Below are 12211 nucleotides of genomic sequence, written 5' to 3' on the forward strand. Positions count from 1 at the left end.
AAAGAAGAGCTGCTTTTTATGTGGGTCCTGCCCTCGGCGTTTACAAGGGCGACAGCGGGCGCCCGGCGATGGCTGGCGGAGGATCCCCCGCGGGAACTGGTGTGTTTGTATATATATATATATAGATAAAAATACATATTTATAAAAAAAAAAAAAACGGGGAAAGGGAGCCCCAAATGGAGATGATTTCAAGGAGCAGGATCCTTCCTCTGCCGTCGGCCGTCGGCAGGCTCTTGCCACAGGCTAAGTAATATTTAGCTCTAGAAAAGGCTAAATTCATCACGCCGCGATTAATAAACCCCAAGCGCCCAGGGCAGGACAGGGCAGCTCTAGGAGCCGTCATGTTTTATTCCGCCAACGCGGATCCGCTTTGCCGTGGCGTGGGGCCGTCGCTGCGTCCCGCGAGACAGATGGGAGCAGCCGGCGGGGCTGGAGCCGGCACAGCTGGGCGATTCGGGCCGGGGCGGAAAGGCCGGCGGCTGCCCGCCGGGGCAGGAGCGCGTAAAACCAACGCGCAGCTTGCCGCCCCGCAGCCCCCCCCGCGGCGGAGCGGCTCAGCGAAAGCAACGCGTTGCCAAGGGCTTTCACGCGTTTCGTTCAAAAATCCCTGCTCCTCGCCGGGGAACTCGGAGCTGCCGCTACGGCTTGCTTTCGCCCTGAGCCTTTCGGTGGCTTTTTGGGAACGCGGCCCTGCGCCGCAGTCGTGCCCCCAGCCCAAACAGCGGCTTTCCAAGAAAAAATCACAAGGCTTTGGGAAAAAAGCTGATGGGTGAAGATGGATATTATCAGCTGGAAAGCCTCTGTGCCGCCACGCTGTGCGGCGCCTCCCTCCCTCCCTCCCTCCCTCCCGCCGGCCGCCGCATCCCAGCGGAAACGGTTCGGGAAACAGGATGCAGCCAGCGCGTGAGAACCAAAAACACACGGAGGGGGAAAAACCCGGGGTCCATCGAGGCTGCTTGCGGGCACCCGGCTGGGGGGGGTTGGAAAGGCTCCTTCGGCGCCGCGGAAAGCGCAGGAGAACGACCGGGTAGAAGCGGGAGCCGGGACAGGGAGCCGGCGCCCGCCGGCAGCTCGGTCCCGCCAGCGAAAGACGTAAAAACCCGTTGTCTTTGCTGCTCCCCGGGAGATTAATTGTTCATCCCCAAACAAATTAAGGGGCCCCCGGTGGGGCCGTAAATGCTCTTTTGTGCAGCATAACAAATTGCGATAACCAGCAGCCCCCCACCAGCTATTTTAACGTCCCGCAGGCTGGAGGTGCGGAAGCGCGGCCTGGGAGGGCTGGGACCCCCCGGCGAGGGCGAAAAGGAGCAGAAAAGGTCCGGGGGGTTGGTGCTGCGGGACGGCAGCGCCCTGCCTTGGCCGAGGGCGGAGAGGGAGGGTTCGCAAAAAGCAGGTGTCTCCGCGGCCGGATAGAGGAGCTCTCGCCTTCCTGGTCGGTGCCCCCTCGCTGCTCGCTCCCCAACGGATGCGCCAGGCAGCACCCAAACCGATTCGAGGGGAAAAAAAAAAAATGCTTTTTTTTTAATTAGGGAATAAGTAAGAGACTGGTAATACGTCCGATGGACGACGGCTGCCTCTTTTGCGGAGCCGCTGCATCTGGGGACGCGGGAAAGCGCTTCCCAACGGCGCTGCTCTAGCCGAGAGGATGACGGACAGCGGTGAAAGCGGCAAAAAAGAAAAGGGAAAAATGAAGCCATGAGCACGTCGATGGTGGCCCGTGACCTCCATCGCGGGACGCAAACCAACCCGATGAAATGCTAATCAGGCAGCAGGCAGCGCGCTGCCGCTGGGCGCCAGGTCGTGCCGCCTTGCCGCACGCCGCTATCGCCTCTCCCCGGGATGAGCCCAACGGGCCGGGAAGGAGCTGCGCTCTCGGGAGGCCCCTAGAACGGGGGCAAAAAGCGCGTTTGCTGCTAAACACGAATTTAACGCGCCAGCCCGGCACACTGCTCTGCCGGTGCCTCCCGGGCTCGCTCCGGCGCCACGACAAAGGGAGCAAAATCCACGCGGGAGAGCACCGGCGCGGGGGCCACTCCAGCACCCTCAGCAGGCACGGAAAAGGCCACATTTTCCGGGGCATTTAAGGGGCAAAGGAGCAGGGCAACACCCCGCGGGCTCTCTCCCGGGCTGCCGCGTAGCTCCGCGCGGCTCATCCCAACAGACAAGCCCGGACTGACGTCGGGAGCCCGGCGGCAGGGCTGCAGCTGGCAGGAACTGGGAGTAACTGTGTTTTCCACCTGAATATCACAGGCCGATCAGCTCCTTGGCTAGTTTAAATCACGTGCTCAGCAAAGCCTGAAAATAATTGGGACTATTTGGGAAAAAAATGGAAATAGACATTGGAAATCAAGCAGCGCTCGCTGCCCACGTGCAGCGCTGGGCGCAGGAGCCCGGGAGCCAAACGCTCCCAGCGCGAGGGAAAATAACCCAGCGCGGGGTGAAGCCCTGTTTTGCATGTGCCCATGGCCGAAAGAAGAGACCCGGCAGGACGCGACGGGCCTCCGAAGGGCCTCCGCGCTCCCCAGCGCCGCCTTCGCCCAGCCCTGCCGGCCGGCGCCCCAGGGAGACGCCAGCCCCGCTCCAGCCCCCGCCGGCCACATCCTGCCCCGGCGGCTCCTCGTGTCCGTGCAGGCTCCCAAGGAGGCTCCTGCCCAGGCATCGGCTGCGGCAGGAGCAGCGGCGTCCCCAGCACCGCGGCGCTGAGCCCGGGCAAAGGGGCCGATGGGGTTAAATTAAAGGTGCCCGGGACAGCGGAAAGCTGCGCTGTAATTAGGAAGGGAAGCAGAAAAGAAGCAGCAGCTCCAAGCAGACAAGAAGGTCCTCTTAAGAGAAGAAAGGCATGTTAATTAACCTCTAGACATGATTCAAAGCATCATTTGCAGGATGATTAACATAATCCCCCAAGTGCAAACACACAACTGGCATTAAGGATCATTTGCAGAGCTGAATGCTCCCCCACCCCTTCCCCGAATCGGCGGATTTGAATGGGAAATGCGGTCACGGCTTTGGTGGTGCCTGGTGCAGGAAGCCAAAAGAGCACCGTTCCCGGGGAAGGGGCATCCCGGCCGCCGCCGTTCGTGCCCCTCTGCACACTGCAGGTGTGCGTCCTCCCTAGCTGTGCCACCAGCATCCTCTCCAGATGTGATGTCAACATCCTTATGGGACATGTTGTCAGCACCCTCCCCAGACGTGGGGTCAGCATCCCCTCCAGATGTGCCATCAGCATCCTTACGGGATGTGTGGTCAGCATCCTGCCCAGATGTGCCATCAGCATCCTCCCCAGACATGGTGTCAACATCCCCCCAGATGCCACCCACGTCCCACCGGAAGAGCTGCGGAGCCCCACACCGGCTTTGGCCTGCTGAGCCCCCCACAGCCACGGGTGCAAACCCACTACTCCCCCAGCTTGCCGGCTTCCGCGATTTCATCAAAAAGCTGGTGATTGTCATGAAAAGCTCCCAGGTCTGAGTGGCTTTCACTTAAAGGAGCTGCCCGCAAGACAGCTTGAAAGATGGGAAATCTGGTCTGAAAGCCAAGAGAGCTCCGTTTTCCCCCATTGCTCCGGAAAGGAGACCCTCGCGCCCGAGCTCCAGCACCGCAGCCTCAGCGCGCCGGCGCAGGCGGCAGAGCCGAAGGCAGCGCTCTCCTTAGCACAGACGCCAGGGACGTTTTATTATATGTCACCCTGTCGAACCACCGTCGTGACAGGGATCCCCGTCGCTGCTGACGGCGGGCAGGAGAGCGTTTTTCTCCCCCGTCCTCCTGAAGCCAGCGGCACTGTTTGTTGCTCATGAATTATCTGAGCGGTGTTAATGGCAGCGGCAAAGGCGTGTGACCAAAATCCTCCAACTGTCACCGCTCGGTACCGCGATATTATTCATTCCGACCACAGCCCGACTGAGAAGCTCCGAGGCTTTGTGTTACGTTATATTCTGTGTCTAGAGTCTTTTTAAAGGATATTAGATGGCTGAGGCTCTGCCTAGTTGAATCCTGTTTAAATGAGTCACTGTTGAGCTTCTTTCTTATCTTTAAAGTTTGTTATTACTTGGACGTGTTTATCTGAATTGCATTTTGCAAAAACATCTCATGAAAGCCAAGTTCTAGGAACGGCATCATTTTTGCATGTTATTGTATAAATAGGAAGGATTTTTTTGCAGCCAGCTCTTGCCTTTGCAATGCACAAATTGCTTACTAGTCTTTAACAACAATTTTAAGGAGCATGGCAGCATGTAAGCAGGCAATCCGGCAGGGACCTTGCTTCCCGGGCGAGATAACAGCGCAATTTCGTGACAGACTCACAAATCCGGCAACTGAGCACCCACTGTGTCGGGCACAGACTCATTCCCCCCGGGATTCATCCCTCGCGCTGGGATTTCTGCCGCGTAGCAACCCCGAGCGAATCCAAGCTCGTCTGTTTCAGGAAGCTGCGGCGAAATTATAGCTGCAGCCTCCCGGCAGCAAGCTGGGGATAAAAGGGCAGGAAAGGGGGCAGCAGGGGAAAGGCCAGGGCGAGCGGCCGGCCGGGCGCCAAGCTGGGACATCCCCACGACCCCAGGCCTGGCTCCCCCTTGGGCCTCCCGAAACTCGGCGTGCGCCGGGCCGACGGCGGCGGCACCCCAGCAGGCAGGGAAAAGGCAGCTGCTTCACCGTCGAGGCTCGATTTCTGCCTCGGTGCATCCCGGAGGCGGCAGTTTTGGGCCCCTCCGCTCACCCGCCCGCTGAGCGAACCTCGGCGCAATCTGAGGGAGGTCAAAGCTGCCCCGTTTCTCCCCCGATTTCGTCCCGCGCGCCCGCGTTGCAGCCCCGGGGTGAAGCGTGGCGGGACCCCGGCTGCCCCATGCCACCCCCAGCCCCAGCGGGGCCGGTTGGGGATCTCCCCCGAGGCCGCGGCCAGGCAGCCCGGGCTGCCGGCACCTGCGCCAAGGCGCCCGGGAGGTTTGCACGTGGCACCCGGAGCGCCCGAGGGACGTCCCTGCCGCACCTGCACCCCGGGGCCCCGGGGACACACGGGGCAGGACAGGGGGATGCAGGGGATGTTTGGGGGCAGGACGGGGGGATGCAGATGATGCTCGGGGGTTGCTGGTGGGATGCAGGGGATGCTCGGGGACAGGATGGGGGGATGCAGGGGATGTTTGGGGGCAGGAGGGGGGGATGCAGGGGACGCTCGGGGGCAGGATGGGAGGATGCCGGTGGGATGCAGGGTGTGCCGGGAGCACGGGGCAGGACCATGCGATGCTGGGAGGATGCTGGGGAGCCCGGGATGGGGGTAGCCGGGCGCCGGAGGGATGCTGGGGAGCCCGGGGCAGGATGGGGGGATGTCGGGGAGATGTCAGGGGGGTGCTGTGGGGCCCGGGGCAGGACGGAGGGATGCGGGGGGATGTTGGGGGGATGCCGGGAGCCCGGGGCAGGACGGAGGGATGCAGGGGGATGTCGGGGGGATGCCGGGGAGCCCGGGGCAGGACAGAGGGATGCAGGGGGATGTCGGGGGGATGCTGCGGAGCCCAGGGCAGGACGGAGGGATGCAGGGGGATGTCGGGGGGATGCCGGGGAGCCCGGGGCAGGACAGAGGGATGCAGGGGGATGTCGGGGGGATGCTGCGGAGCCCAGGGCAGGACGGAGGGATGCAGGGGGATGTCGGGGGGATGCCGGGGAGCCCGGGGCAGGACGGAGGGATGCAGGGGGATGTCGGGGGGATGCCGGGGAGCCCGGGGCAGGACGGAGGGATGCAGGGGGATGTCGGGGGGAGGCGGCGGAGCCCGGGGCAGGCCGGGGGGATGCGGGTCGACGCCGGGGGGAGGCGGCGGAGGCCGGGGCAGGCCGGGGGGAGGGGGGGGGTTGCGCTCACCTGCCAGGAGCCGGAGGCGATGTCCCCGAAGCGGCCGGGCCCCGCGGAGCCGTAGCAGCCGCGGGGCGGCTCGGCGCAGCGCCACAGCAAGCCGAAGCCGGCGGCGGCGCGGCCCGGCGGCAGCAGCCAGGCGGGCGAGAGGAAGGCGGAGGCGCAGGCGGCCAGGAGCCCCGCCGAGAGCAGCGCCCAGAAGCAGCCCACGCCGCTGCACATCCTCGGCCGGCGGGGCGGGGAGCCGCCGGGCCGCGCCGCCCCCGCGCCCCGCTCCGCGCCCGGCCGCGACAGCATCGGCGGGGCCGGCGCGGCCGCGCATCCGCCGCGGCGCGGGGCGGCCGCCGGGGCCAGGCGCGGGGGCCCTGCCCGCGCCCTGCCTGCGCGCTGCCTGCGCGCTGCCTGCGCGCCGCCGCCGCCGCCGCCGCGGGGCGCGGCTGAGGCCGGGCGCGCTCGCGACACCCGCCGCGGGGCGGGCCGCGCTGCGCCGCGCCGCGCCGCCGAGGACACGGTTATTTTCGAGAAGTTGGAGTCATTTCGGGAGCGCTGCCCGCCGCGAGGCGCGGGGGACGGGCGCTGAGTCACGTCGCCCCTCCGCACGGCAGGTCTGACACCCCCCCCCCCCCGGGGCCGATCGTGACTTTCTCCTTCAGTGTCGCAGCTTTCTCCGCAAAGCCGCAAATGCAAAGAGAATAAAAACACAGAACCGCTGCTGGGAATTTGTTCCCTTTAAATACAGAAGCCGTGATTTGCTCACTTCAAACGCGGTGGCTGCGATTTGCCTGCTTTAACTGCCCAAGCTGCGCCGTCTGCCGCACGCCGCTATTTGTTAAGGCTCCCTGAAACCCCGCGGGTCGCTCCCGGGTTTCCTCCTGCCAGACCTGCAGGTCGCTTTGCGGTGCGCATCGGCCTCTCGGCCGTGTCCGCAGGCCCCGCGGGGTCCCACGGCGGTGCCCGGCGGCTCCGCGGCCGCCCCTCACCGTCCCGGCGGGGCGCACCGGCACCGGCCCAGGGGACACGGCTTTTCCAGGCGTGACCCCCCCCCTGCCAGGCGGTGCACATCCAGGTCCGCGGAGCTGGTGTCCCTCCCTGACGTGCTGAAATAATAAGCAAACGGGGATTTAGCAGGAAATTGTTTGTTCTGCCCTAGCGGCCTCAAGTGGGTTTCAGGTGCTGATCCCGCTCAAGCAGAGGTAAGGCAAAAAAAGGCGCTTTCCCTTCAAATTTGGGGCTCGGTGGTTGGTGGCTTCTTAATTTCGACCTTTTGAGACTAAGTGCGGGGCTTTGCTGGTGAAACCGGTGCAGCGTTTGGTGGCTCAGCAGCAAGGAGCCGGGCCCCCTCTCCTGGTGCGCGCCGGGACTGCGGCCCGAGGGCGAATCCGGCCTGCGGAGCCCGTGGTTTAGCGGGATGGACAAGTCATTTTACGGTTGAATTCGTGGACAAAGCAGCTGGATGAAATGCTACAGATTGAGCTTTTGCGTGTCTCCTTCTTGCACTTAAAAAATGTTGTGCGTGCTTTTTCTCCTATAAGCTCCAGAAAAGCCATTTGAAGGGACAAAACAGCATCGAGGCTTGTCTTTTCCCAGGATCCCTGGCTTGCAGAAATACCTGACCACCACCACGTAGTGTGTCACTTCTCATACTCTTTGAGGCATTTAGGAAAGCCAAATGGAAATAAAAAATGTAAATGGAAAAAGAGGTAGGTAGTAGTTTTGAACCAGATCTTTTTTTCCACTTGGTATAAAATTCAAGTATTTGTGACACCATAAGCGACCATGGACTTGGAAACAGCACTATGAATCGGAGCAGGTCCTCTGTAGCGAGGAGGCCCACACAGCGCTGGCCTCACCGCGTGGCAAAGAGGCAAGAAGGATCTGGGTTGTTTTCAGTAAATCAAAATAAGTCCAAAGTGGGACAAAACCCGCTGCAGAACGGGCAGCGAGGAACAAACCAATGCGGCAGAGTCGGGGCTGGGGAAGAGCTGCAGAAAAAACTGATGAAACTGCAGGTCCCTGCAGCTCTTTATTACTGATTGAGGCATTTTTGGGTCACTTTGTTCTGTATTTCACATCCAAGTTCAGTTTTAACCCGCTCACCCACTGCTGTGGGCAGACGGGAGCCCCTTGCCCCGGCTCACGCCAAGAGGCCCCCATGGCGTCCTGACGGCCTGGCCAGGAGGAACGACACTCGTTCCCTGCGCAGGTGGGAAGGAGACACTGAGGGCAAAAACTAATTTAAGAGCTAATTTTTGCCTGCCTGGAACGTGGGATAATTCCCTTCTTTGAAATCCTCAGCACGGCGGCAAAGACAGTATCGAGCCTCCCACTGCCGGGGCGGCTAATGGGCTGAGGTCAGCCACCCTGAAATCTGTGATGAGTTTTATGTGCGCGTGCAGCCGCTTGTTTTCCTGCAGACACAGAAAAAAAGCCGCCGGCTGAGGCTGTGTGAGAGCCCCCCGCTGCAACGGTAGCAGTCACTTCTCTCCATCCTACAGCTTCCCCGGCACCCTGCTGTGCCCCGTTATATGGCCTGTATCTCTCCTGCTACGTTCTCCCTCTCCATTAATCCTTGGATTCTTCAGGACTAATATTTTTATTGCTTACTTTTCAAGCTGGGCTAAGATGTTTAATTACTTCTCTTTCATTAATCATCTGTAATGGTTTTAATAATGATAATGGCAATGTTTAGAATACATGATTTTTAAGCTGTAATGTGTTTCTGTAAAGACAGCCTTGACTCCTAATGTATTTTGGATATTATTACCCTGATTTCAGAAAAAGATACAGGCTCTTAAGCCCCGTATCCGTATAATTTTTTATTATTTGTATTTCCAAAGTAGTTAGTAGTCTACTCATGAGATAGGATCCCAACACCATATAAAAACACATAAATAAATGAATAGCCTGTCCCTGTCTCAAAGATGTGAGAATTGGAAATGGCCTGTACCATGATTTGTTACACTTGTGTTTTTCTGATGCTGTAATTGAACGGAGAGGTTTGCTTTGGTTAATTAGCCGAGTCAAAGATGCCAAGCCATCAAAAAGCCTTGTGTTTTCTTAATTCTGCCCAAACAGCACATCCCATTTAGATCTTTTCAAATACTGAAGTTTGTTTATTTTTCTCACTATGGAGACATGGCAAAATCACTAGGCAATGAGGAACTAGGGAGATTTCATTTTTCTTTGTATATTTTAATTTGGGGGAGGCTTCCCCCAGCCTCTTTGATGTTGGCCAACCTATGTCCTGAAGTCATATTTCAACTGACTGCTCAGTTAATTAAATTGTCATGTTCTGTTAAAAGCTCCAGAACCTGCTGCTTTTCATGCTTCCAGTTTAGACCTCCAGGGTCCGAGGCTGACTGACGTAGCGTGGATTGGAGCTTCAGCCCTTCTGCACGTTCCCAAAACGGGAAGGAAATTTCAGCCCAGGAAGTGTGATTCAGGCCAAACATGCTTGTAGCTTGACACTTCATCAATTATCTAGGATGTGACGCAAAGATATTTGAATCAGCCCAAAGACGTTGACGGGTTTTGGATGAGGTTTTTGGAAAAGGAGCTGCTGCTTGAAAATTAATCGCAAAATGGAAGTTCTTCCTCATCTGGTGCAACGGGGGAAGCCCACACTGTACCTGCGCCAAAATCACACCACCAGCTGGCCAGGTTTCTGGCAGCTTCACCTCATTTATGGTAGCAATTGTCACGCTGCAGCTGGCAGTGCTGTCTCCAGAGGTTAGGTGTCCCAGCATGGTAAGGTCCAGTTGGACTGAAGCTTGAAGACTGACCTCCTGGTTTCTGTTATTATGGCTGTAGAAAAAGATCAGTGTATAAGGTCAGAAAGAGGACCCAGAACCCAGACTTCCATGGGAATTTTACCCCAGACTGCAATGTAGTCAGCACATCAGGCCAGGATTTTTTAATACATCGCATCCTGCTTCAAGCCCAACATGTAAATTGAAGGACAGATGAATATACCATCTCATTAATTTACCTGCTCCTAATCATGGTGTTCAAGAACTTAATAGAGTGTAATTAAATATAAAATCTCCACCATTTGGAGCTCTGCAGGCACAAAATGAGGGCTTTATAATTTGGATTCTGTTTTACCGAGGATACCTGTGATCTGTACAATACCATAAATCTGCAGAAAGAAACTGGGTGAAAATTCAGCTTTAGAGATAGCAGTGAAAGCTTTATCAGTCATTTAAATGGGTCTCAGATTTCATGCAACATTTGTGTCTCTAAAACTGTGTTGTACAAGCCAGGGTCCCAAACCTACAGCTTGATCTGCAAAAATGAACCTTTTAACTACACAAAATCACATAGAAATGAAGAGAAATCTGTGTGCCGTATACTGGAGGATCAGACTGGTTGTATTAGGGTTTTCTTTATGATGTAAGTTATTACGCATGTTCATAGATGGCTGGATGAAAACTTTTTTTTGATAGAAGATGTTAATTTAGTGGCCCATAACTGATTCATCCCATTCTTTTAAATCTACTCACCTTTTGAATAATTTAGTCCATTACTAACCTATTATATGCCAATTAGATAATTCAATTCATTATGCAGAAAAGAATTCCTCAAACCAGCCTCTGGGCATATGTACAAAAATGTATTAAAAAGCATCAGTTGGCAAAAATAATATTAAAAGAGAAAATGCAACCGCTATAGGGTGTTAATCACCTGTGACATCCTGCCCAAGAGACGGCTTCATTTCGGTCCTGAAGAGATCCCCATATGCCTGTTATGCAATTCGCAATTTATGAGTCTTAATTAATGAGCGTTTGCGAAGTGCTTTGGAACACTTGGATGAAAGACACTAAAGGCATCTACGTAACGATTATGAATGACATCATTTTCTTACGGCTCAAACGCTGACAGCAGGACAGTTACATTGCAGAGGGATGATACCGCATCGATCCGGCATGGCACGGCAATGGAGACGCCTCCTACGAGTCCTGCACAACCCGCAGGGTTTGTTTCGGGACCTGAGTTGGTGCCTTGCCCCAAGGGACAAGGTCTCTGGGACCAAGCCCAGAGGTGGGGCGGAAATGTCTTGGCAGCGAGGAGCCTAAATGGGAGCTGGGCTGAGAGCTATGTGTTTGGAAAGGTAATTCCTGGCCATTGGTATGGAGTGCCAAAGCCTGCCGGAAAGGAGACTGGATTTGTCTTTGCTCCGTGTTCACCACAGCTGGACGTCATAGCACTCGACTGGTTCTCTGTCGTTCGTAGCAATTACAGAGGCATAAGCTTGATTCACGGAAAAGGCGTACCCATGTGATTTCGGGAGAGCTGGTTTCTGGCTCTGTGACTCAGTTTCCTCTTACATAAAACAGAAATTGTAAGAATAGTGCTGATAAAGCGTTTGTACCATATACTGCTCTTCAGAAGTAAATACAAGTAATGTGTTATAACTACAAATGTCCTTTGTGGTTGGTAAAATACAAAATTTGGCTCCGAAGGATAACTCAGGGGAATTTTGTGGAAAGATTCGGGCCATAGACAAAATTGACTTATCAAACAATCTGTGCTTTTTAGTATCAGCATGCACCATCCCTAAATCTGGACCAGCGGTATGCAGTTTTGCAGGCTTTTCGGGTTGCGCCGCACCAATACCCTGATATTCTGTGCTGAAACAACAGTGCTGAGAAAAGCTCTGCAAAGTTTTTGGCTCTGCGATGTTTTTGGCACCGCGCAAACATGCTGCCAGGTGCGGCGGCATAACCACTGCGTGGTGGGACGGCATTTTGTCTGCAGTGACTGGACCGCACAGCAGGATGCTCTGGAGAAGAGCCACAGCTTGAGGTTGCCTCGGTCGGTTTGTGGACGAGGGGACGCTGCGGCGATGCAGCATGAAGCCCCGCAGCCCTGTGGCGATGTTTAGACAGGTGTGAGGTTGTACCACAGACGGCCGCTGCCGCCACATCCCCTCTGCCACATCCCCTCAGGGCCGGGGAGGCCATTCTGGGCCTTGCACCCCAGGGGACGTGGAGCCACTGGGCTGCGTGTCGTGCAGCACCTCAGCCCTGCCGGGCGGCTCTCTCCTGACCCTCCATTGCTGTCACCTGCCCCCAGGGCAGGCAGCCACCCATGACATGTGCCCAAAGAGCTGGAGCTTCCCGAAAATGGCTCTTCAGGGCCACGACGCTGCCCTGCTCCCAAGCAAAGGCCACCCCGCTGCCACCTCCAGGACATCTTGCCCTCATTCAAGATGGCCCCCTGAGCCTCGCTCAGTCAGGCGCCCCCCCTTGCCCTGAACAAAGATGGACGCCCCCCCCCCCCGCCACCGTTTAACACCCCCCCCTCCTCCCGAGCTTCTTGCCCTCATTCAATATGGCTCCGCCCCGCGGATTGGCCGGGCCGCCTGACGCCGAG

The 12211-nt window shown here is 57.2% G+C and overlaps 1 protein-coding gene across 1 annotated transcript in view; it reads right to left on the bottom strand.

Annotated features, from left to right (window-relative positions):
* Positions 1–6133, bottom strand: part of LHFPL7 (LHFPL tetraspan subfamily member 7) — a 33669-nt gene extending 27536 nt beyond the window's left edge. Inside the window, exon 1 of the mRNA XM_067309943.1 lies at positions 5846–6133. Coding sequence (XP_067166044.1) covers positions 5846–6133 — 288 coding nt within the window. The remainder of the gene's footprint in view (positions 1–5845) is intronic.
* Between the last annotated feature and the right edge of the window lie 6078 nt (positions 6134–12211).

This window comes from Apteryx mantelli, chromosome 22 (genome assembly GCF_036417845.1).
Source record: "Apteryx mantelli isolate bAptMan1 chromosome 22, bAptMan1.hap1, whole genome shotgun sequence".
NCBI lineage: Eukaryota > Metazoa > Chordata > Aves > Apterygiformes > Apterygidae > Apteryx > Apteryx mantelli.